Genomic DNA, 27,018 nt, shown 5'->3' on the forward strand with positions numbered 1-27,018 from the left:
GTGCATCAAGCATTATAAGACTTTTGTTATAGCTAAATATGTCAGTTTTGATTTGTTCCATGGCTTTGCAGATGAGACTAGTCAGGCTAATAGGCCTGTATATTCTGATATAGTGGTGGGTCCATCTTTGTGAAGTTGTAACGCAAAAGTTGTGCATCATACAGCTGAAAGAGGGTGTCCACTAGGGTGTGTTTGTACTGTTTATTAGGCAACCAGGAATAGTACCAGGCCATATGGATGATATATATATATTTTAGAGTTCTTTACTATGTGATATTTGGTTAAGATAGGGGTTTCAGATTTTGTGGGATATGTGAGATATGCATTGTAGTTTTGGGTGTGAACTTTTCACTGAATTAGTTTGTTAATGTTGGCTATATATACTAGATCAGTGTAGGCAATGCCATTTTGGATAAATTATGAACAATGTTAGTTGTTATTTCTTACTTTCCTAATGCAGCTAAAAAGGATTTGTAATCCAATTGTCTTTATCTTTTAACAGTCTATGTTCATGGAATGCCTTCGTATTCCTGATAGCATTTTGATAGCTTTTTAATGTTAACCTTTATTTGAGGGTATTTTGTTTTGTAATGTAGTTTAAGAAGCTTTTCCTATTGGTTTACTTTTAAATGTCCCATTTAGTTTGGATCTGGTATGGACTGTCAGATTAATATATTTAACCAGGTGTGCATAAAATTTGCCTGTGTAACTATTTGCAATGTCAGTAGACTGAGTAATACAGTTAAACATGAATTTAGAGACTTTGTCATAGAATCGTAGATGTACACATCTGAACTCTCTGAACTTTGTGATATTTGCATCTATTTGTTTGGAGAGTTTGAAGGAAAAGGCTACCAGTTTGTGATAAGATTTAACTGGAGAAGGGAATACCAGAATTTTAATTGCTGTCGATGCCATATTGGTAAACAGCAGGTCAGCACTTTTCCCTCAAATAGGTTCCTTGATAATCTGGTCAAAGGAGTTTTTGTTTATGAATTCAAGGAACTTTTGGGCATCATCTACAGTTGAAGCATACTTTATAGATGTCACAGTATCACAGAATAGTTAAAGTCTCCTAAGATGGAATGTGAAGTTCATCCACTCTATTTAGGAACCTAGAATGATTTTATGGGAGAATAGAGAGTATTTTCTGTCATGCTATGATCTGATAAGCCAGCCTTAATTAATGTGATTTGGATCTCAATCAGTTCAGCTTTTGGGAGTCTAGCATTCTGGCCAGATGTGGTGAGGTCTTTAACAAATACAGATACTCCACCACAGTTATAATCAGGCAGAAAGTTATGTTAAGGTAAAACTCTCATTAGAAGAAAGTACTTTTGATACTTGTAAACCAAGTTTCTGTAACAACACATACATATATGAGATCCAAATGCTGCAGAGACTCCAGATTAGAAAACGTGTTATTTAGACTCCCTGACACAGCACAGCCACCTTGATTTGGTCTGGTGCCAAATATGTTTCTTTTGTTAGGTTAGGATATCCTTTAGATGGATTCTAACCTAAAAAGGCACAATGGGACAGCAAAGGTTTTAGCTAGCATGCAAAGTCCTAGAATGAGAGGTAAGGCAAAGCAAAAGTGACCATGTAGCATCTCCTCCCATGCTGACACATACTGACTCCCCCTAGAATGACACCAACTATGGAGCCAGTTATTGCAGACAGTCATCTTTCCCCTCATGTATGTTAGTATTATTCAAGAAAGGAATAAGGATTCTGCGGGTCTTACCTACATTTGTGGCATAAAAGGAGAGCTCTGCCCTGAACATATCCATCTCCCTCAGGGTTTTACATGCAAGATTTTAGTCAGTATCTGAAAAGTAAAACTAAAGATTTTCCTTTGTCTGTGGTATGCCATGCAAGCTGAGACAAATTCCTCTGCCAAAGTATGTGTGAAGTTAAGCTTCAATAAAAGTGAATGGCCTTTCCCCTCCTTTGATTCCAAGGCAAGAAAATGAAAGTTTTATAAGTACAGGTAGGTTTCTGGAACCATACTGAATGGAGGAAAGAAACAAAGTTGAGTTAAACTGTATAAGAGGATGGACTTTTCCTTTAATAATATTATTACTAACAGCCAACAAGTAGAGGCAAATACACATTCATGATGCAAGAAAAATACAATTTGTGGTTTTCTGAAAAAACACTGATGATTGACGTCACTTAACGACATACATTTGAGTTTCAGACATCATATCCTTCAAAAGATGCATGCTAACACAAATTGTGTTATACTAGCAACTTTCTATGCTTATAAGAGCAACATTTAAAATCTGTCCCAAATTTTGGGCCTTTGTCCTTTGTTATTATAGGCTTTGCCCAGATTTCTTGTACTAAGAGGTTCAGAGGTATGGTAGAAATTTAAACATTTCTTGGAAAACTGATACTTCCTGTGGATATAATTCCTGATTTAACTCATGGTAAAACATTAGGAAAAAAATTTTCCTGTTTTAAAGCACTACAGGAAATGCTGGGAGGAAGAAGAATCCATAGACACAGCGTGGCAGGCTGATAAACTTAAGAAAGTACAGTTGTGTACACCTACCATAAATGTAGATGTTCGAGTGTCTTCACTGTTGCAGTCATGACTGTAGGGTTCTGCCCTGCCGGCAGGCAGCCCTCGGTCGGCCAGAATCCCAAAGTCTGGGTCCGGCATCGACTGTTCAACCCTGCTCCCTGACATCAGGAGTATAAAGCTGACAGCCAACGCCATCTTCTCCAGTTTTTCTTTCCCCAGATGTCAGGAGTTCCAAAATGAAAATGGTCCCATAACCTTTGCAAATACACCTCAGAAGAATGGTGAAAAAAGGAACCACACAAAAGTAAAAATAAGAGGGAACAGGAGGGAGGGAAACCCAGACTGCAACAGTGAAGACACTCGAACATCTACATTTATGGTGGGTGTACACAACTGTTGCAGTCATGACTGTAGGGTAGAATCCCAAAGCTGAAAGAAAGGGAGGTGGTCATAAAGAAGAAGAAGGGGCGGCTAAAAGGCCCTGCAAGACTGCAGAGGCAAAGCCTGCCCTAGACTTAGAGTAGAGAGGTAAATTGTAGTGCTTAGAGAAAGTATGCACTGAACTCCAAGTTGCAGCTTCCAAAATGTCCTTGGTAGGAACTCCCCTGAGGAAGGCCGCAGAAGTGGCAGCAGCTCTGGTGGAATGAGTCCGAATGCTCCCTGGGATTTGCTTTCCATGGTGTGAATAACAAAATCTGATTCCATGAGCAATCCATTTAGAAATGGTTTGTTTAGAAATGGCTTTACCTTGGGAACTTGAAGCATAAGAAACAAACAATTGTTCTGATTTTCTGATGTCCTTGGTTCTGTTCAGGTAAAAACGTAGCTGTCTATGTACATCCAAGGAATGTAAGATCCTTTCCCTTTTATTTTGAGGAGTGGGGAAAAAGGTTGGCAAGTGGATAGTTTGATTTAAAGCCACTTTGGAGACCACCTTAGGAATGAAGCTCGGATTAGTCCTCAAAGATACCCTGTCTTGATGAAAAATAATATAAGGCTCCTCCGCCATAAGGGCTTGTAACTCTGAAACTCTCCTGGCAGAGGTTAGTGCGAACAGGATAGCTGTCTTCCAAGATAAAAACTTGATGTCAGAAGAAGCGGCAGGCTCAAAAGGAGGCAAGCTTAGTTTTTCCAAAACATAACTGAGATCCCAAGCAGGCATAGGAGGAGATCTAGGAGGTCTTAAGTTCTTAGCTCCTCTGAGGAACTGTCTCATGAGCTGGTGGGAAAAGATGGGAGGGTCTGTATTATAATGAGCAGAAATAGCAGAGGCATAGATCTTAATGGAAGAGAAAGAGAGACCCTTATGTAAGAGATCTGTCAAGTAAAGTAAAATTAAAGTAATGTTAGGAAGAAGAGGATCAGAATCCTGAGCCTGCATCCAGGAACAAAATCTTTTCCATTTTCCTGCATAAGATTTTCTAGTGCTAGGATGTCTGGCTTCTAAAATGACATCCATAACCTGCTTGGGTAGGAAAGAAGAAGTCAAAGGCCCTGGATTAACCAGGCCGCCAGGCTGAGAGTTCTGACATGAGAGTGTAGAACCCGACCCTGATGCTGGGACAGAAGGTTTGGAGACTGAGGTAAAATCCAAGGGGATTCCAGGCATAGGTTTTTTGGAGTTGGATACCAAAACTTTGAAGTTGGATACCAAACCTGCTGAGGCCAATTTGGAGCCAACAAGATTATCATCTTGGGTTTGTCCTGTTTTATCTTCAATAAAACTCGTGGAAGAAGAGGTAGAGGTGGAAAGGCATATCCCGAGAGGTTCCTCCAACTGAATGACAGGGCATCCACTTTCCAAGCTTCTCTGTGGAAAGTCCCGGTGCAAAAATTCTGTAGCTGATGATTTAGATGGGATGCAAAAAGATCTATGTGAGGACATCCCCAGACTGCTGTTATCATCCTGAATATTTTGGTGTCCAGCATCCACTCGTGTGGATCCGAAAGGTTTCTGCTCAAACTGTCTGCCAGTAAGTTTTGTTCCCCTGGTAGAAACTGAGCTTGAAGATCCAGATTGCAAGCTAGAGCTGTGTTCCATAAATCCATGGCTAGTCTGCAAAGCGGGTAGGAATGAGATCCCCCTTGCTTGTTTATGTACCACATAACTGTGGTGTTGTCTGTCCGTATTAGTAGTTGTCCTGGTTGTATGAGATTCCTGAAGGCCAATAGAGCTTTCTGAATGGCTAACATTTCCTTTAAGTTGATATGCAGGTGCATGTGATCCTTTGTCCAAAGGCCCTGCAGACAATTGCCCTGAAAATGGGCTCCCCAAGCATAAACTGAGGCATCCATGGTTAGAATCGGAGAGGCAGGAGGTAGACGGAAGGGCTTCCCTTTGTTTAGAGCACATGCCCTGGACCACCAAAGAAATTCCTTTTGAAGGCAAGGAAGGGCGGGAATCAGTATGTCCAAACTGTGGCAATGCTGAGACCATACACTTTTTAGGTACCACTGTATTTTCCTCATGTGTAGTCTTGCATATGGTACGAGAAGGATGCAGGAGGCCATGTAACCCAATGCCTGCAGGAATTTCCTTGCAGATAGATGGGTTAGAGTTGCCAAGGCTTTGAAAGTTGATGCCAGCTGTAATTGTTTTTCAGATGTCAGAAATGCCATCTGGGTTGTAGTGTCTAGAAGAGCACCCAGAAAAGTTATCTGTTGTGATGGTGTCAAATTTGACTTTTTTATGTTTACAGAAAATCCCAGGAATTTGAGGAGGTTTTGTACAAAGTCCAGATGCTGGAGTAAGACATCCTTGCTGTCTGCCTGAATTAGACAATCGTTCAGATAAGGGTAAATTTGAATTCTCTTGAGTCTGCAGTAAGCTACTACTGGAGCCAGGCATTTGGTGAAGACCCTGGGAGCAGTAGACAATCCAAAGGGCAGCGCAGATAATTGAAAGTGCCTCGATCCGGCCTTGAACCTGAGGTATTTTCTGCGATCCTGCCTGATGGGAATGTGTAAATATGCCTCCTTTAAATCCAAAGTCACCATCCATGCATCTTTGGACAGCATTGGAAGTAACTGCTGTAGAGTAAGCATCTTGAATTTTGGAATCTCTAGAAAGGTGTTCAAGACCGACAGATCCAGAATGGGTCTCCATGAATTTTGCTTCCTTGGGACTAGAAAGAGCCTTGAGTAAAACCCTTTTCCCATCTCTGAAAGAGGAACCAGTTCTATGGCATTCATAGCCAAAAGAGCTTCCACCTGGTTTAAGGCCTCCGTCCATTGATGTTTTGGAAGGTCTGGTCATCCGCTTGGCTTTGGCAAAGTATGAAAATGGAATTTGTAACCTCTTAAAATCACATCCAAAACCCATTTGTCCTGGGTTATTTGAGTCCAATTTTGATAAAAAAGAGAGAGTTTTCCTCTGAGAGGGACTTCCAGGCAAGACGTTCCTGCAGCCCAACAGAGGGAGTCATTGAGTTTCTTGCCTTTGAGACTGTGGCCTGTCCTCTCCTCCCCTAGGGGGTAGAAGCAGTCCACTGTCTTGGTCTATAAGCAGCTTGTGTTTGAGGCCTCCCTTTGGAGCATCTATATCTACCCCTTTGAGGCCTGTCTGAAGAGGGAAAGGACCAGTTTTTTGATGGCCAATTCCTGCTAAATCTAGGAGGCTGTACTTGTAAGAAATCTTTAACTGTTTGCATGGATTTCGCCTTATCCTCCATCTTTTTAATCACCTCTTCAGCTTTAGATCTAAACAAAACATTATGCTGAACAGGAGCTTCCAATAATTTAGCCTTTACTTGTTCCGGCAAATTTTGTTCCTTTAGCCATGCATGTCTTCTAATGACTGTGCCAGAGGCCGCAGCTCTACAAGAGGCCTCCAAGGCATCAAATCCACAGTGTAAAACATGCTTCCCAACTTGTTCAGTGGCATGCAATAAGTCATGTAATTCCTTATCATCTGCACAGGCAGAAATGGAAGTAAATTTTTTTTTTAAGACAGACAAGAGAAATTGCTGATATTTAAGCATATGAAACTGACAGTTTAGAGCCCTAATGGACAAAGTAGCAGAAGTGTACACCTTTTTGCCCCATCTTTCCAAGGCTCGAGAATCCTTTTCAATAGGAATGGGATTTTTAGCAGTAGCGGCCTTAACACCCTTAGGGCCATGAGAAATGGTTTCAGGGTCAGCAGTAGGATTCTTGTATAAAAACTGATGGGAATCAGGAACCCTGTAGTATTTATCAGGCTTAACAGGAGCAGGAGGGAAAGAATCAGGAGTTAAGTTAGCCTCCGAAAAGGCATCATCCACAATATCCAAAACAGGAGGAATAGCCAGGGGGTCTATGTTGGGGAAAAAGAAGAAAATCCCTCAGTCTTTTCTTGGATTCTGAATACTCCTGTCCCTCCCAGTGGAAATGTTCCCTCATTTCATGCAGAGTTTCCCCAAAAGAAAAATCCTTAGGAGGAGAAACTGAAGGAATGGATTCTTCCACATTAGAATCCTCATAAGGAGGGAAAGAATATTCCTGATCAGAAGAAGAAACTGAGGAAACAGAAGCCTGATCAGAGGAATCATAATAAACATCCTGCCTTGGCCTTTTGTCTGGAGGGGGATGAGAACCCCTAATCATTGTAAGTAAATCCTCCGCCATCTTGAGTAACTATTTCTGTGACTTGGGAGACGGTTCAGAAGAGGCCTGTGTTGAAGTCTTTGATTTAGAAGGAGTCTTTGCCTTTGTCTTTGGCTTTGCCTTTACTTGAAGCTGAGTAGGCCTGAAAACCCCTTCGGAAGCCGGTACCTGCACAGCGGCTCCAGACCCATCCGAAGGAGCATTGTCCGAAGGTCCTGCAACAGAGATATTTAAAGGCCTGGTTGGCTCCTCATGAGAGTCCGTTTCGGCCGTCGGTTCTGAAATGGCCGACGACAGGGGCTGCAAAAGTGCCTCACTGACGACGGCCGAACCTGAAGCTGGCTCCACATGTGCGCTATCATCAGATTTGGACCTCAGAGGCCTGTCTTTATCCTTGCGACGCTTGTGAACTCCGGTAGATGGAACCGTATCCGACAACATTTTGTAGTTAAAGCGCCTACCGAAGTAATGAAAGGCAAAATCGTACCTTTGCTTAATTGTACGTTGATTGAATCTAGCACAAAACCAACAACTAGCTATGTCATGGTCAGGGCCTAAGCAAGGAATACAGTAAGAATGAAAATTCTTATGAGATATTTGCTTCCCACAAGAAATACAATTATTAACTTTTTCTGACATCGGAGTGGAGCAAGAAAAAAGTTTCCCCAACAGGGTACTTAGCTTTGAGTGGAGAAGAAAGTCTTCGGACCGAAGTAAATAGAAGTATCCGTCAGGAGTCAACCGACTGGCACTTGCGAACTGCTATCACCGCACGGCAAGAAAGACTGGAGAAGATGGCCTCGGCTGTCAGCTTTATACTCCTGGCGCTCTGACGTCAGGGAGCAGGGTTGAACAGCCGACGCCGGACCCAGACTTTGGAATTCTGTCTGACTGAGGGTTGCCTGCCAGCAGGGGAGAACCCTACAGTCATGACTGCAACAGTGAAACACGATGAACATCAAGGTAAAGCAACAGTGTGATCTAGCCATTCAGTGTAAGAGAGGGTAGGCAGAACAAGACTGACACTTATATAGCAGTACAGAATCAAACTAGACAATGAGTGGATATGAGAATTAGCAATGATGCTACAAAAGGAAGTAGAATTTATGCAGTAAAAAGGATCCACACTGTTACCAGAAACCTATCCCAATGAAAGAGCAGCAGAAACCCAAAATTGCAGATAATGTCAGCAAAGAGACTAAAGCTGAACCAAGGGAAAACTAAGAAGAATCAGTACATAAACAAAAGCCTTCAGAAATACTTCAAGAAGTGCTAGTGAAAAAAAAAATACAGAAGCTGGACAACATAAGTGAGAACCCTCGAACAAAGTATATAGTAAAACAGAGAGGAAAATGTAGTTTTACACCAATTTCTGAGAGTGTCCATCAGAAAATGCAAGGGAGATGGAGTAACAGGTGGCTGTAAATAGGGAAAATCAGAATTAAAGATTCCTGGATGGAGGACACTATAGAGAAGATAAAGAATGTGAGAGAATAGTGTCCACTCGCACAAAAAAAAAAAAAACAAAATAAAAGCAATGCAACAGAAAAGAGAGCACTCAATGGGTTTATAAACAGAAAGCAGAGAAAGTAAAGCAAAGGGTGATTTTTTATCTAGAACTAGCCTTTGTAGAAGACACACAAGCTGCTGTAGTGCCAGTGTTTTTGGGAGAGGAAAGCACTTCTTCCACCTCAAGTCAAGCTAGTGAAGAAAGTAACTCAGAGTTGGTTAGGTTACAAGTAAGTTGCACAAACTTTAAAAAAGCAAAATGGGAAGATGTTACTTTAAGTTGTGAAAGAGGGAATATAACCCAGATTGTAGGGGGAGGCAGCAAACATAATGTTCCTATTGCTTCTTGCCCCTATCCTGAGTTGAAAGATCATCTACTATACAAAGTAAAGAGAAAGATGAAATTCCATATCAGTTAATAATATGAAAATCTATTAGCATGCTAACAATGAAGCTACCTCACAGTTATGTGTTAGGAGGCCATCTGGGGGGGGGGGTTAAACTTTACATGTGCATACTGCACAAGGGCGAACAGCAATTTGCCTTTCGGAAAACGCCAAACGAATAAAGGTTTGAATCTGCCATATGCGAATGCACAGTGAGATTGGCTCATTGCACATTCGACATTCTGGGGCAGATTGCACTATAGTGGAGATTGGAAATGGTTCCTTTCCCCACTGTAGTGCAATCTTGGAGTTAGAATAATAAAGTAGGGGGGGGGTGGTGGTGCTTTACACTTTTTTTTTTTTGTTTGCGATTAATGTTTGAAAAACAGAGAATCTGCTTTTCGATTTGCTGTTTTTCGAACATTAAGGATTGTCGACATTTTCACTTTCGTGGTTTTGAGTTGCTCATATGAGCACTCGAACCACTGTGATTCGCATTTTTAAAGGTAAACCCATCTGCGGATAGACAAAGTTACAGAATGAGATGGCCATTATTGGCTAAGATTAGTGAAAGTAATTAATAAAATATCACTGCTTTTTGTCCAGAATGCCAGCAAACCATGCCTCATCTTGGATGTATGTGTCCGTTAATCCCAATGCTTATTACAGATAAGCTATTTGAATATATTGCCATAGGCATTATAGGGCAACTATCCATGGATATTACTACATGTTTGTAATAATAGAATATGCTCCAAAATGCCCAGAAGTAGAACAAATGCTACGGTTATTGCTAGAGAACAGGTACCATTATTCTCCAAAGTGGGTACCCCTAAAGAGATACTGACTGATCAAGGCACTTCCTTTGCATCAAGACTGTAACATTAGTTATGCCAGTGTTTTAAAGTCACTACAATCCACAACCTGATAAATTTGTACAGAGACTCAATAAAATACTAGAATCCATGCTAGGAAAAGTTACAGATGCACATGTTAAAAACTGGGACCAGCCGTCATCTTGCTTACTGTTTGCAATGAAAGAGGTGTCACAAACTTCAGCTGAGTTTACCTCATTGGAACTTTTGGATGGAAGGCATCCCAGAGGTGTGACTGTTACTGCTATCGTTACTGCTAAGGAAACTAGGGAAGAGGAGAAAACATCATTCAGAAGTGTAATAGAGCATTGGGTTAATTTGCAGGATAGACTAAAGCTGGTGATGCGAGTAATAAAGTAATCTCAGAAAAACACGCACACACATACGTCAGAATGGGCAATGGAAAAGTTTGAGACCACTCCAGGATGCCTTTGAAAATCAGGAGCACCTACAAAGTATTCTAGAGATTTTTGATCAAAAGCTTTGTATGAAAATGTTCAGAAAATTCAAAGCTATAGCTTGGGTCATTGAGGCTGTTGGTCTTTTTGATATGGTAATGCATAAACTATATGCAGGAAAAAATGTTATACCAATTTTAAATAAATAAATAAAAAGTAAGTGCTGAGCCAGTACAAGATTCAAATTTATATTAAAAATGCTAATGTGATATCAAGGGAAAAACTGAAAAAAGATAAAAAACATTCTTGTGAACCATAATTTTAAACTAGCAGAGCTCTGCTTTGAAATCCTAATGCTTGCATTGAGGTATTGTAACAGGTTTCCTTGGGGGCAGCTCTATAAGCTTTCTGCAAAAATGCATCATTTATTTATATTAGTAGCATTATGCTACTAGCTTAAATGATTAATTGAATTTAAATTCTAAGTAATCAATAAATGAATTATATTAATAATTCAGTTTGATCTGCAAAAATAAATGCAGTTATTTCAGGATACAGTTGTCCTTTGTAGTTTGATAAATAAATGGCAGCAGTTGACTTCTCATACTGTGATACTGTTCTTGCTTGTGAACTTAAGATGCCTGAAGTATATCTTGATAATGAAGTTAGCTGGTTCCTTAATCAACAAAACAGACAATTAAATGATATTGTCTATAGTTCATTTCATAAACAATATAGGTAAGAAGACAGGGATGTTATGCGTGCCTCCCTCCATGTAGCTCATGCCACCATATCCTGCCCCCATACATGCATATACCAATTTCACGATTGCACAAACATGAACAAAGTGGAAATATCTTGAGAGAAGTCACTGCTGGTGCAACATCGGAGTTTGCACTTGAAGAGTAGTAGAGAAGGCTTTTAAAACATGAGAATATTAAAAAGACTTTATGAAGCTGTAAGGAAATGAATCAGTTAAGTATAACTTTGGTTAATACTACAGTGGAACAGAGCATTATAATAAGCTATCTATGAAGCTTCATATTTATACCAAGTATAACTGCACAGTGGTATGTCTTGACAAGAAAAGAGAAGGGACTGCAGAAAATGCACTATTACTACTATAAAATACTGCATATGATGCGAGCTGAAGTGTTGTGGTCGAAGTTTCTGTGGAGCAGAGGTCGGTACTGCAGTATGCAGTATTTCAGCCATTGTCTTTATTTATCCTTAATAAATTACTCTAAAATGATACCCAAGTCAGACAGAATTAGAAAGATGTGTTTTAATGTTAGTTTAAATATGCAGTGGGTAGATCTCGTATTAAACAATGTGAAGTCGATAGGGTAAAATGTAGTCTAAAAACATTAAAAAATGCATGTATTACCTAACAAAAATAAATCAAACAGCATGGCAAAACTCTACATCTAGAACAGAAGACAACAAATATATACTTGGAAATTTCCTTCCTTGAATTTAGATTATCTCATAGTCATGGAAATGTTACTACTATGTTGTCACTTTTATTCAAAACCTTGACTGTGTGATATTCAAAGAGCAGCCACTAAAGTGAACTGGAGCTAAACAGATCTTTACCTTTCTCGTGTCATGCTTTTTCCTTTGTTATGTATTTCTAAATGACAATGCAGAATGTATGTGCATCTATACAAGTGTATATATGTATGTATGTGTATGTATATATTATAGTTAATATTGATTTATTATAGATTAGTACTAAGCTAACTGCCATTGAGAGCCACTTTAAGCCTAGCCAATTATCCCTTGTGAGACTCAAACCCCGCTCTATATAATATATATATAGGTAAGAGGACAGGGATGTTATGCATGCCTCCCTCCATGTAGCTCATGCCACCATACCATGCCTTGAATTATATATATATATATATATATATATATATATATATATATATATATATATATATATATTAGGCCAGCCACCCAACCTATATATACCATTTTTTTTGTTTATGCAACATAAGTTCTGCATGATGTTTTATAATTTGCTGCATCATAACAAAAATGGTTTAACACTGGCCCATGAAACCTAATTATATATTAAAAGAAAATAAAAAAAATAAGCAATATACATATAGTGCAAACAGAGCACTACAGTGTGGTTATCATTGCTGTTTCAATGCAGCAGATAGCTGCATATGGTTTAACCGACATGATTGACATTTTGTAATGACGAAAACTACAAAATAAAAAATACCAAAAAAATGTTTTTTTGTGAGGGGTAAGCCCCCCACACCCCCTCATAATTAGAAGTATACCACTCAGATTGGAATACAGTGGGAAAAAGGTCAAATTTCCCTATCCCCACTGTAATACAGAAATCTCAGTACAAACATTTCAGAACTTCGGTCATATGATCTTAACTACAAGTAGTTCGATGTTCTGAAATGTTGATAATCTGAAGGGGGCCCAATTTTGCATGTCCTTCTTATGTCTAAATGAGATTTTGTAAGGTGTGTGTGTGTGTGTGTGTGTGTGTGTGTGTGTGTGTGTGTGTGTGTGTGTGTGTGTGTGTGTGTCAGCTGCATCAGGAGTAGACCAGAATGTGTGCACAAAGACTTTGTGCAACAGAGTGAAACCCTGTGCAAGACTGGTTCCTGCTTTTAAGCTTATTGAATTGAATAAATGGATTTTGAAAAATTAACAAATACATGGATATTACTTAATACGAAGATTTACTTGGTATGTCAAAATAATTACATTAAACTGTTATTTCTTTGAAGAATACCAACAAAATGAAAAACTGCAGAGAGTTAAACATGTTAAAGACAAATACTTTATTGAAGTGTTATTCATAAATATTTCAAGGATATGTATTCTCATAATCATTTGTAGCAGACCAGTACCCTGTCTCAGGCCACACCTCATTTCTCCAGGAAGGCCATACCAGTCAATCCCATAATAAATTTCTGAATATCCAATCCAATTTATTTTAAAGGAAGCTAGTGAGTTGTACTGCATAACATACAAAGGGGATCTGTTCCAGAGGTTTGGTAGGCGCGAGTTTAAATGTGTCCCTCAACCATGTTTTATTTATTTCTTGGTGAAGATTTATGTTCTTTGTCCAATAGCCTAACTGGTGCTAGAGCATTCAGAGATATAGGAGGTTCAAGACAACTGAAACTGTTACGATATAAGTGAGACAGATATCCCCTCACAAGCCTATAAGACGCTGAATAAAGGGATAGAGATTTCAGCCCTTCATGATAGCTAAGCGACTTTAGGACTTTGATCTTCTTGGTTAGGAATGATTTGGGTCTTTCTGATTGATACATTTATCAAGATACATCGCAAAGGGAGCAATTTACTTAATTAGCAGATTATAAAGGAGTAATTACCTCTATAGATCTTGAATATTTTACTTTTACAATTGCCTGTGTTAAATAAAAAGATTTCCTGACATCTTAACATCCCCAAGCTAACATTATAGCCAAGCTGGACTGGGATGTTTACTGCATACTGTTAACTTAGTGCCCAAATAGGAATTAATTTGTGAAAAAAAAAGCTGTTTGAGGACGAAACACATATATGAGACCAATCCAAAGTATAGAAAATAAACTCCAGAGGTGACATCATGGACTGGACAACGAGCACTTTAATAAACACAAAAATAACACAAATGTAAGCGCATTTAAAACATCAGTATTTAAACAGGGGAGTTGGCTGTTTTTTAATATGTCTGAAGAAGCGTTCGTTGATAGAACTCGAAAGTGCTTACATTTGCGTTATTTTTGTGTTTATTAAAGTGTTCATCATCCAGTCTGTGGTGTTGTCTCTGAAGTTTATTTTATATATAAATTAATTTATATCTATTATTTCTCTTTGAACTAATACTAAGAGAAAATATTGTTTCTGCTCCTGGATTATTCTTCCTTAACACAACTTGCATCCTTGGTCCAAAATGGAGGGTCTTCCAGCAAGTTTACCCTCTGTTGCCAGCCTCATAACACATAGTATAGTCAGGCAATATAAAAATTACTTGATGCTCACAGATCACGATCTTTTACTTAACTTGGTACTGTTTGTTTTTGAAAGATTCAGGTACCTAGCCAAATTCAAGGCCACACACGCATTAACAACGTGAACATCACTCATGTACACCACACCTTGCACATATCCATGCTAAAGTATCATACACTGAGGCACTTAAATTCTTGCCCAAGACACAAAAGCTAGGAGGTACAAGGCCCAGTATAAACCAAACACTATAATAACATAGCTGGGTGTCACGAATAAACAACACATCCTAGACCCACTACACCAAAGTAACTTTCAAACAGAAACAGAAACGTTTTAGTGACTTGTGACTCCATAGTTAAGTTCACTAATTCCACACTCATGATGACGAACAAAAGCAGAGTGACAGTGAGCTGCATTTCAGGGGATCAAGGCTGGTGATGTTACAAGGGCCCAGAGGACCCTTAAATCAGAAAAACATAAGTATGGTGGTGGCCCATGCTGGGATAAATGACTTGGCATGCAAAATCCTAAGGGATATGAAGACAGACAGACATGACAGAGCTTTCCATGCATGTTACAAGTACAGGAAAGACCCTAGTATTAAGTGGAATCCTTCTAATACCAAAAATGCTGCTGAAGTATAAAGAAAAGACGATTTGCTTTAATTGGCTAAACACTTGATGTCATTCTAAGGAGATGCAGCATTTGTCAACTTGGGATGAGGTGTTTGACAACTTGCTTCATCAAGGTTGGTTTGCACCTCTCATTCCAAGGATCTTGCATACCAGTGAAAGCTTTTACCTCCCCATTTGTGACTTTTTTAGAAAGGATCTTGCTGATGGACCCCCCCAAACAAACTTCCAAAACAAACCAACCACTGGATCATATCAAGGTGGCTCTACTTAATACCAGAAGTTTAAAAAACAAACTGCCGGACCTTGAGGCTCCCTGCATTTGCAGCATATCCAGGTATGTGTTGTTAAGTGGCCAGACAGCTCTCAGTGAAACAGCAGGGCTTTGTGGTTATCACTTTTTTTACACCTGAAGGAAAACTGTGGTAGTGTATCCATATTTGTCTAGACAGACATCTAAAGACCCACAAGCAGAGTTTACAGAGATTCAATTCACACTAAATAAGGTCAGCTAGCAGATCACAGCATGCTACAGCACCCCCTTATGTCTCCAGAAAAATTCATACAGCATTCCTAAATATTCTTGATGAACTCCCCCATAAATAGGAATGCTGTTATCCTAAGTGAATTGAACCACGCAGTGACAAACTTAGGGACCTATACCATCAATGGAGGATACACACAAAAAATCTTAGGTTCATAGGTTCATACTAGGCTATCTGCCCTAGGGCATTTATAAGCCTAGCCAGAATGTTTGGCTTTCGCCACCCATTTTAAATTTATTTTGCTATGCCCTTTTTCGAGGTTAGTATACTGTGCCTCTGTCTAACAGTGACACAGAAGTGATACCCGGGGTAAACCTACGATCTCCCATCCACTCATCAAGATTCCTCTTGAAGAGAGTCAATGAGGGACTCTGCCTAACCTGGTCTGGGATTTTATTCCAGAGTGAAGGGAGCCTCTGGGTTATGAATCTGTCCCTCCAGCATGTCCTATTTATTTCAGTGCTGAGGTTCAAGTCTCTCAAGCGCATAGCTCGATGGGATTTGGATTTTCTGAGGTGCAGCATGTCCATTAATTCCGGGTTGGACATGGCTTTATACGTCAGGCACAGATCGCCTCTGAACAGGCAGTATGCCACTGAGTAGAGCTGGAGTTTCTTTAACCGGGCAGCATATGGCATCTGTTTGAGCCCTTTGATCCTCTTGGTGAGGTACTTTTGGGGTCTTTCCAGTTGCTGCAGGTGTCTGGTAAGGTACATCCCAAGAGAGGCATTGTACTCAATTATGGGCCTGATGAGGGATGAGTAAAGAGGCACGATGACCTCCCCTGATCTAGATGTGAATCCCTTCATGATTAGGTGGGCTATATAAAATGTTTTTCTAACCACTTTGGCCACGTGGTTGTCAAATGAGAGATTGCTATCAACTTGGGTCCCCAGGTCCCTAATTACTTCTTCTGTACTTAATGGATTACCACCTATGTGGTAATTTGTGGGCACTTTGTTTTGCCAAAGGGGATGACTATACACTTTTGGCATTTAGCTTGAGGCCATGGCTCTGGCACCAGTTGTCTGTTTCTATGAGGCCCTTTTGGAGGATGCTTGTGTCAGCTGGAGAGTCGATTATGGCCCAGTTTGCAGTCATCTGCAAACTTGGTCAGCCACAGTCCTTCCGTGTTGGCCTGTACCTCTGAGAAATATATACCGAACAAGAGAGGTCCCAGGACTGAGCCTTGTGGGACACCACTTGTAACTGGTTTGGAGTCTGACATGGCTCCAGCAATTCTAACCATGTGGGTTCTGTCCTTGAGCCAGTTTGCAATCCATGTAGTGACATAGGGGTTTATATTTAAGCTGGTGAGCTTATCTATAATGCCCGAGTGGGGTATTGTATCGAAGGCTTTTGCGAGGTCCAGGTAGGCTGTGTGGACCACCTTCCCCTCGTCAATGGCCTTGGTGACTGTTTCAAAGAAATCAACCAGGTTTAAGAGGCAGGATCTGCCCTTAACAAAGCCGAACTGGGTAGGATCCAGCATCTGTAGGTCCCCAATATCTTTATTTATGAGGTCCATGATGATCCTTTCCATAGCTTTGCAGACCAAGCTAGTCAGGCTTATGGGCGATAGTTTCCAGGATCCGTTGAGGCACCACCTTTATGGAGAGGGACCACTGTTGCTGTACGCCACTCTTTGGGTACATATCCTGTAGTAAGGCTGAGATTGAACAGTAGTTTTATGTTTGGGTTTAGCTCTTCTTGGAGTTCATGTAGGGCGCAGCCCGGGACACCGTCTGGTCCCATTGATGCTGTGTTTTTTGCTTTGGAGGGCGGCTCTTACCTGAGCATCTGAGATGTCAGGGGGCAGCACTCTGCTGGGATAGATATTTGCCCTTTTGGTGGGGAGGGAGGGAGAAGTTTGCGCTGAACCTGTCAGCTAGGATGTTGGCAATGTCTGTGGGTTCGGTGTATTTTTTGTCATTTTGGACTAATTCTGAGCATATCTGGGAATTACCACCCAGGTTCCTAACATAACTAAAGAAAGCCTTGTGATTATCCTTAGTGTCCTGTGCAATTTTTCTCTCGAAGCTGGCCTTAGACAATTTTATGAGTGCCCGTAGTTTTTTGCTAATACTGATCAGTGATGCCTTCCCTTTTTGGGATTTTGCTCTATCATTTAGTAGCTTCCTCCTTCTATTGTATAGTTTGTTTATGGCTAGGGTCCTCCAGACAGGACGTCTGCCTTTGGAGACGTAAATATTCTTGATGAACTTCCCCATAAATAGGAATGCTGTTATCCTAAGTGAATTGAACCACGCAGTGACAAACTTGGGGACCTATACCATCAACGGAGGATACACACAAAAAATCTTAGATTTTATTAAGACCTCCCAACAGATTGTTGATGAACCCACTACAGAACAGAATATACTTGCTCGGTCATCGCAAACTTAGCATCTGTATGTACTGGTCAAGTCAGACCAGAAACTAATAACCTTCTTCATTCTATATATCAGTTGATATACGAGTTATGCAGACAAGTTCTATTCACACCTGGACAAATGTATTAATTTGGAAGTCCCAACCATATCCAACTAAATGGGGAGGTTTAAATACAAACTAGTGTAGTGGTCCTCAAGCATCAATTAACTATATAATAAAAGGAAAAAACTTCTTAATCTATATAGCAGAACAAAAAAATGCAGAATTAAGGAGAACATTAAACAGATAGACAAGAAACTGAAATGGACATCACAAAATGAAGGGTTCCTTTTAACTCAGACTAGCTATCAAGCCAAAGATAACTACAAATCATTCTTTAATTATGCCAGGAAAATAAGTAATAACATGCAACATTGTTCAGAGCTTATTCGTAATAAATGTACTACCTACTCTGCTACAGTGGATATTGCCAACACACTTGCAAATACATTTAGTGCCAACTTCACCCCAGAGACATCTATTCAGAATCGACTTATCCCTGATGGAACCAAGCCATCAACAGTCAGGAGAGAACATACATGCAAGGTACTCTCCAAAACAAAGAAAATCTGCCATCCCTGGAGCCTGACACCATAACTGGTTCCCTAGTTAATAGCACTAAAGCACTGGTAGATGTAGTCCTCAATCTCTTTAACCTGACCCTGGCAAAGGGCTTTGTACTAAAGGTGTGGGGCATAACCGTTGTGACACCATTCCACCTAGGTGCTCCCACTACTGACCCTGGGAATTACAGACCTATCAGCCTAATGAGTCTTGTATACAAATTCACACAACATATCATAATTGACTTAACTATGATGTTAAAAATCTTATGACTCAAGCCCCAGCAGTTTGGATTTGTCAAGGGTAGAGCCCATCTAATGAATCTTGTTAATTTCTTTGTCAATATGAAGGATAATGCATTGAACACAGGTATCGTGAAAAAACCTGTAGATCCAGTGCAAATAAAATCAAAAACCTTAACATTAAATTACAAAACTCTGCATTCAAAATCCTACCTTCTTCTGGAATGCAGTGGTTTCTCTATGCAAAAGTCAGTCTGAGTTTGGCTTGACAACACCTTGCTGCTAAATGAGAATTTTTTTTGATTACCAACACCCACAATTTTTCTAGCTTCTCTCTGTAATGAGAGCCATTATGGCATTCATCTGTGCAGTTGTTAGGGTAACTGCTAAAATATACATTATATTAAGCCCTGGTCATAGATGTACTGGCTATCTGACAGCCTACAGCACCTTCCTGTTTATATACGGATGTTGTTAGCAGTGATGACTGTGTCATGTCAGCAGTGATGGAGTAGAGAAAGGACAACTATGCGCTACTTTATCTTTTTCATCAGCAACTCTTATCTGTTATCAATGCACACCAACTGTTTTCCTGCTATGCTCTTTGACTTTTTCATGGCTGCACTATTTTTTCAGTTCTGTCAAGAAATGGGATATTTGCAAAATCAGCCAGTCATCATATTTTCTTCTGTAGCTTTTTCCAACTTCCCATTATCGTCTCTCCCTTTTCTCTCTTTTTACCTTCTGACACATAAGAAAGAGCTGCAGAAGAATAAATTACCATTCACGTTGTTCGCTTGAAACTATTCTCTGGCTCTTTTTTCTGCTCAGGCCTATCAAAGATTTCACATTTTTCTCACATTACTTTGTTCTCTTGGTTTTGTGATACCTCATCAACTTTTCACAGACTTTACAAAGCACACCCCTCAGAAACACCTTTAAACACACATAAATTGTTTAAAAATAAGAAAACATCAGGTATCCCCTTTGCAACAATTTGTATTTGCTTTTCTCTGTTCCAAGTTCAGCATGGCTGGGCTGCCCCAGCTTCATCACTTTGCCAGTGCACTTAGTAGGTATATAAACCAGGGATTTTCTACTGACTAGCAGCAAAGCCATCTGGCAACAAATTACAAGCCAAATGTACCCTGAAGGTATGGGCAAGCTCTAAATCCTATTACACTTTTACTGTAAGTACCTCTTGCACGTACCATATAGGTTATATACTACTGCAAATGTTACAACTGATGTTTTTTCCATTTGAAATTTGACATTGCATACATATTTGAGAATCAACAAAGTTATTATTTTTCCTAAATAACACAAAGCATTCAATGCAGCTATCGTATGCTGTTTACGGCTAACGTACTTCCTATTTCTTTGAGCACTGAAAGTAACTTGCATATTTCAAAACTTAATATGATTCAGTCTTTTAGGTGAAAAGGCTATCAACCACACAGATAAAAATTTTTAATAAAGGCATATACATCCAACAATGACTTGTGAACAGGTTGTCTTTCTTACCTGTCTCTGGTCAGCCCTTTCAATTGCTGCATTTGCTCCATAAGCATTGCAAGACTCCACAATGTAGTCTGGGTTAATTCCAAGAACAGAACATGACTCACCACAAGACCCATCAGCTACAACTATTATTCTGGGCCATTCAGAAGCTGGGATCTTCTTTAAATATTCATCTGTAAACTGGAAAAAGGGTTAAAGAACAATATGTTGAGTAGGTGATAGTTTTTAATCTAAACATGGAATGCACAGTGCAGACTGTATATATTTAAATGCACAATAGTCAGCAATATCAAAGGAGCTGAATATGAAGCTACACATTTAAAGGTGAAATTTCACAAAAAGTTATTTTTATGCCGACGCTGGTAAAGTAAATAAATTATGAAATAGTTTCTTTAGTCAGAGTGGCCTTTAACAAATCCTTTGAACACCATGTTCTGCAGCTATCTTAGCTATACAACAGGAGTGTGACAGGACTTTAATAAAAGGTCATTGTTGCCTCTCAAATGAAGGATCCTGAAAGAGTAAAGAACACCACACAGAAAGAATTACAGCACTGGTGATAATATACTGAAATGTCTGCATTTACTCCATGAAGCACATGAAATGATAGTGTCCAAGTAGATGCTATGGTTCTGGTGAGGATATACTGAACCATGAAACATATGAAGTGATAGTGCTGTACATGCTATGATTACAATAAGACATTGTCAGTTTAGGCTCTCAATATCTATCTCTAATGTTAGGAAAGAGAGTATAGAATTCATCAGTTGTGTGCACTGCTATAATACATTGTGCTACTATGCTTAGCATCCTATCCTGCTGGGGCTTGTTCTTAAAAGGAAAATAAACTAAAACATGTAGAAGATGGAAGATCAAAAGAATTCCCACAAAGTGCCAAATATATGTTGTAAAACATTTGTCAAGCAAGCATTAAGAAGACAAATGTGCTACAAACGGGAGATCTGACATTTCAATGAATACACCCTAGTTGTTTTAATTAGTGTTTGTTCTACTGTAAAAAGCACCCAGTTGTTTTAAGTAGTCTTGTTGTAATGCAAATACCTTTATCACCCTTGCAGAGTATTTTTCTCCTCTCTATGACAGTGTGAGGATGACGTTTGTGTACATATCTGTGTATCCGTCGATATATCTTTAGACAGTGCGTTACATTTGATCCTACAAAAGATTGTTCAATGGGGTGAGGGCAGTGTAACATGTGCAAATGGCAAATTGGGAAAATGTTTTTAATGAATGTGTCTTGCCAGCAAAAGTTAAGATAGTATGTTTAAGATGTGGTATAGTGTGTTTTGTGTGTGTGTGTGTGTGTGTGTGTGTGTGTGTGTGTGTGTGTGTGCGTGTTAGGGTTAGGGTTAGGTAAGTGGACAAAGTTTACTATATGTGCCAGTGTTTGCAGGTTACAGGAAGAGTTAGATAAGAGGACACATTTATTTTGTGTGTGTGTATGAGGGATAGGGTTAGGGTAAGGGATTATGATTAGTGTTATGTTCCTATGTATGTGTGCGTCTCTGTGTATATACCACAGATGGCTTGTGTACTGCAAGAAAGTTTTTTTAAGTGCCTAGTTAGGGCTAGGTGCAGGAGGAGGGGCAGTGGGAGGGCTACAGATAGGGTGAAAATGTAAGTGGTGCATGTGTGTGTGTGGCACCCCTCTACAAAAATGAAGATTCTTGGTCTCATCCACATATAATTTGCTTACATCACTGGAAATTTAATTAGCAGGATGCACCTCTTATTTTACTATGGCATCTGTTGCCCTCTGCTCCTTCTATAAACCAGAAGTTCATACACTGAGGGTACAAATTAGGTTAATTTATTGTCTTCCACAAGATAATATATCAAATGAAATGTGATGACTGTCAACAGGAACCACACCATCAGAATGCACCAGAGGTCAGGACAGGTAAAACTGGAGAAAGGTAACACACAGGTTATTCAGATAGTAAAAACTATGTCTTATTCCTCTGCTATTAGTTAAAATAACAAGAAAAATGTTTTGCTAACTTATCTATATATAACAATAGCATATTATCATGCTTTTAGTCTTGCCAATAATTGCAATGTAGTAGCGAGTCAAAGTTCACTGTTAACATACTTTGCTAAGCTTCCACGTTGTGCTCAGTTAATGTCAACAAAAGCACACTAGAGGAAAGACAAGCGAGCTTTAGCAACAAAGCAACACCATTGACATATATTAGAAAAAAGTTATAAGCACACAAAATGTTTATTTTAGAAGAAATCTCTTGGATAAACCCATTATTGTGCATGCGCCAAGTAAAAATGGACCAATGTCACCAAAAAGGAACAGTGCACGAATGCTCTGTAGGACTCTCTTTGGAAATCATTTACTTCTCTTGAATTATAACAATTCACCATTCATCTTGGAAGTCACTACAAATTCAAAAATAATCATGGTCACAGAGCATATTGTTAAAATTAAGTTGACAACAGAACTGGATACTGAAAGCCAGTAATTTGAAAACCTGTTATATCATCAGTAATGTGATTTTTTAATGATAAAAATGTTTCAACTAGTGCAGGAAAGTGCTGAGAAAACCACAGAACTCGATTCCAACAATAAACTATGGATGCCTGAGGTTGCAAGGGAAACAACACTCCCGTAATAGCAATTGGAAACAACACTCTTGTAATAGCAACTGTAATTTCATCAGACCAAAACTGGTTAGTAATGTGTTTGCCTCTCATAATTTTCTATTTTGCATCAACAATAATGCAGTCAGTTTTGAGAACATTGCTTTCATATAAACTCAAATTTTGAGGACATATGAACTTTGGCAACTTGAATTTTGAAAAATTATAGCCTGTAACATTTTGTATTAAAGTCACAGTTGTCCTGAAAGCCTTACACAAAATCAACTGTAAATGTGTGTTTTTTTAATATTTAAAAAAAAAAATTAAACTTACAATTTAATAGAGGATGCACTCAGGTCTCTCAGCAACAAGTACTATTATGACCCTGCCATAGTTCAAGTTGGAGTGAATGACCTGGGACGTACTCCACTGGACTATATGAACAAATACATGATTGAGCTCTGTGAGCATGTGTCCCAGGCAGGTACATTTCTAGCCTTGAGCAGCATACTACCCTCACCTCGAATGATGCCACAGCATGAACAAAATATGATTGATTTCAATAACTGGCTTAGTTTTTGGTGTCATTCAAGGGAGATCCATTTCCTGTCAGCCTAGGAAGCCATGGTTGACAAACCTCGTTGCTTTACCAAAGACGGTTTGTATCTGGCACCTCTAGACTTTTGGCTGCTGGCAAAGGCTCTTGCCCTCATAGTGCCTTTTTTAGGCAAGATCTCAAAAATAAAATTACTGACGTGAAAATTGTCAATCATATAACAAAATAAGGGTCATGCTGCTAAACGCTAGGAGCTTAAACCAAAAACTGTGCGCCCTGGAAGCACTTCTATCACTGGAAGATGTAGATGTATGTGCAGTTACAGAAAGCTGGTTAAAGACCTCAGAGAGTACTCTGGACTTGCAAAGCTACAATGTCTTCCACACACTGCAAAACAAACATATGAGAACCAAAGGAGTCCGTGTTTCTATCTATATTAAAGATAAATTCACCTTCTGTCTAGTTAGACTGGACAACTCCATGGAGTTACTCCAAATTCAGGTTATGGTGGTAAGACCCCCATTCAAGTCATAGCAGTTATAGATCCCCCTCCACAGGTCATAATGTGCATGAAGCCTACTTGACCAAACTGGAGACAATCCAAATATTATCGAACACTCTGGTTATGGGGGATTTCAATTATCCCACCATCAACTGGAAAACCTATGCCCTGGAACAAATTGTTCATACTATGACAAAAGGAACAAACATATGAAATCTGGTACTCACTAACATGATGCATTACCACAACTGTCGGACCCTCATTTGTTAAACTCTAAAAGCGGGAAATCAGACTAATAAACTTCACTAAGGCAAACTACACCCTCCTAGGTGAAGGTATAAATGCATTCCAAGCCCCACCCCTAGTTGAAAGTGGTTAACTACACTGAAGCTTACACTAAAGCCCTGTACAATCACTTGCATAAGTGCACAGACTCTGCTACACCAGAAAGAATCAAAGCCAGAGCCTCAAGTAACAACAAGCAACAATGGTGGAGATCTAACATTAACAAACTTTGCAATAAATGCAAAAAGTTGCTGTCCATGAAAACAAAGGTGAGACTCAATGCTCTAAGGGCCTCTTTGAAAAAAACTTAGCTAGTACAACCAAAGATAACCATAAGGCCTTTTACAGTTATGTACGTCGCCTAAAAGGTAGGACCCAAGCATGTGCAGAATTGTAACCAACAGTAAAACACACACTGATCCCCCACAGAGAGAACAAACCTGCTAGCAGATAGGTTTGGCAAAAATGTCACCTCCCTATCCCCTCCAAATCTATCACAAACCTTGCTCCAACCCCCCCCCCCCCCACTCTACATATCTGAAAAACAGATCATCAAAACCTTGTCCAAGGCAAAAAAAACACACCCTATATGGGACTAGATGGCATCCCAGGCTTTCTTCTAAAGAGGCTAAAACATGAACTAGCATTGCCATTATGTACCCTTTTCAATCGCACTTTGTTCCTGTGGAATGTAGAACAGCAACAGTTATTCCGCTCACAAAGTTGGCGAAGCAACAGACCTGGGGAATTACAGACCTATAAACCTGACCAGCCTCATCTGTAAGGCCATGGAACTTATCATTATGGACTTCATAAATAAAGACATAGGTGGCCTCCAAACCCTGGATCCTACACAATTTGGCTTCATCAAGGGCAGATTCTGCCCGTTAAATCTTGTGGATTTTTTCAAAAATGTGACCAGTGCCACTGATGAGGGCAAATCTGTGCACACACCATACCTCGACTTGGCAAAGGCTTTTGACACAATCTCGCACTCTGGTATTCCTGATAAACATAGCAAACTGAATCTAAACCCCTTCTTTGTAAGATGGGTTGCTAACTGGCTCACATACCAGACAGATACTATCAGAGTGGGTGACTCCACATCAACCAGCAGACCTGTTACCAGCGGGGTGCCACAGGGGTCAGTGCTGGGCACCCTACTGTTTGATATATACTTCTCAGAAATTCAGGTCAGAACTAAGGGGTTGTGGCTGACCAAGTTTGCAAACAACTGCAACTGAGTGCAATACTGAATCTGCAAATGATGTCAGTATACTCCAGGAGGGTCTTATGCAGAGCAGCAACTGATGTCTTAGTCATGGTATCAAACTAAATGCAATGAAATGCATTATCATTCTTGTAACGATGTGAGGGATTGCCAGCTATGCCAGATGAAGTAGGTCAGTGAATGTTTAACATATGCCAGCATAGCTGGCTGGAATTTTGTAAAGAATTATATGTCATCTGTATATCAAACTGATTTATACAGATGTTTGTGTTGAAAAATGTATTTCTAAAGCTACTTGCGTTAACAAATGTACCAACAATGGGTCTCAGATGTATTTTAACTGATTAAATGTATATGTTTTAACAGAGGTTACTGGAAGAGAAGTTGTTAAGCTCAGCCCCAGCTTTTAGAAAAATATCCTGAAATTAAATTACCTAGTTTAGGCCATAAAGACTGGATCTTACAGTTCTGATTGCAGCCAAAGACTTAACGTCTGTGCCAGAGAATGGTTTATTAGCTCCCGTGGAAGTGTTTTATGGCTTTATAGCTTCCAGATGCTATAAGACATCTCAGCAAAGCTCTATCTGTGTGTATGGTGACATACATATGCTAAAATCCTGGCAGCTTCTAGCCAAGGGGGTAGTATGGGAACCAGAAGTCATATGACCAGATGTGTGCAATGTCATTCTGTAAGCCAGCTCTGTAATTATATATTAATATTGGATGAGACTGAAGTCATAGCGCACTGTTTTTGAAACCTGACATAGTAGGATCACTCACCTACTTCATCTTGCCTTGCTCTAGTACGTGACCAGGGAATAGTAATTCTTTAGATCAGTTAGGAAAATATAGTGAGATTAGTTAAGTACTGTTTTTTCTGCATCTGTGTGAATCTATTTATCTGTGCTATTTTAGTATTTCATGTGAATGAATCTCTGGCATTTATTGTAAATAGATAATTAGTATTTTCATGCTCTTTTATTATTTATTATTAAATATATTTAAACTTTTCATTGTGTCTGGTCCTTTAGAAAATATTTTAATCTGAGAGCACTCATATCTATTTGGTAAAACTCAGTGGCCAGTCCTGAAAGCCTTACTACATTTGAAAAACACTACCATTTGTATTAATATTAATTTCACTCAGTATAATTGGGTACCCTTGTAACAGCCTTAGAGTAGCTGACTTTGGAGTGTCTGGTGACAGTAATTACCCGATAGTCTGGTCAGAAGGAGGGCACAGCTAGTAAATCTGTGCAAGCCTTTCCTGTGTGTGTGTGTGTGTGTGTGTGTGTGTGTGTGTGTGTGCGTGCGCATGAAAATCAGATCTCAAACCATGTGCATGTCAGCTGCTTGGAGCAGGGACATGAAGCACTGGTTTCACAGAGAGAGAGTGTTAGAGGACTTGGCTTGGACACTCAACAGAGGACTCAACTCTACATCTGTGCCAGTGGGGAGTCTCCTTGGGGCCCTGGGGGGAGAGAGAGAAATGCAGACCCCGGACTGAGTGTGCTCCCTGTGTTATGCCTTAAGGGAAATTGTGCTTGATGCAGAGCGGTACATCTGGAAATACTCTGTGCATCTATTTTTATTCCAGGTGAATGTCCCTCTTCAGT

The 27,018-nt window shown here is 39.6% G+C and overlaps 1 protein-coding gene across 1 annotated transcript in view; it reads right to left on the minus strand.

The window, feature by feature from the left end:
- LOC122810271 overlaps positions 1 to 27,018 on the minus strand; it is a 1,074,540-nt gene that overhangs the window by 938,593 nt on the left and 108,929 nt on the right. Inside the window, exon 2 of the mRNA XM_044081807.1 lies at positions 20,222 to 20,398. Coding sequence (XP_043937742.1) covers positions 20,222 to 20,398 — 177 coding nt within the window. The remainder of the gene's footprint in view (positions 1 to 20,221; positions 20,399 to 27,018) is intronic.

This window comes from Protopterus annectens, chromosome 8.part1, assembly GCF_019279795.1.
Source record: "Protopterus annectens isolate FY-2018-M chromosome 8.part1, PAN1.0, whole genome shotgun sequence".
Taxonomy (NCBI): Eukaryota; Metazoa; Chordata; order Ceratodontiformes; family Protopteridae; genus Protopterus; species Protopterus annectens.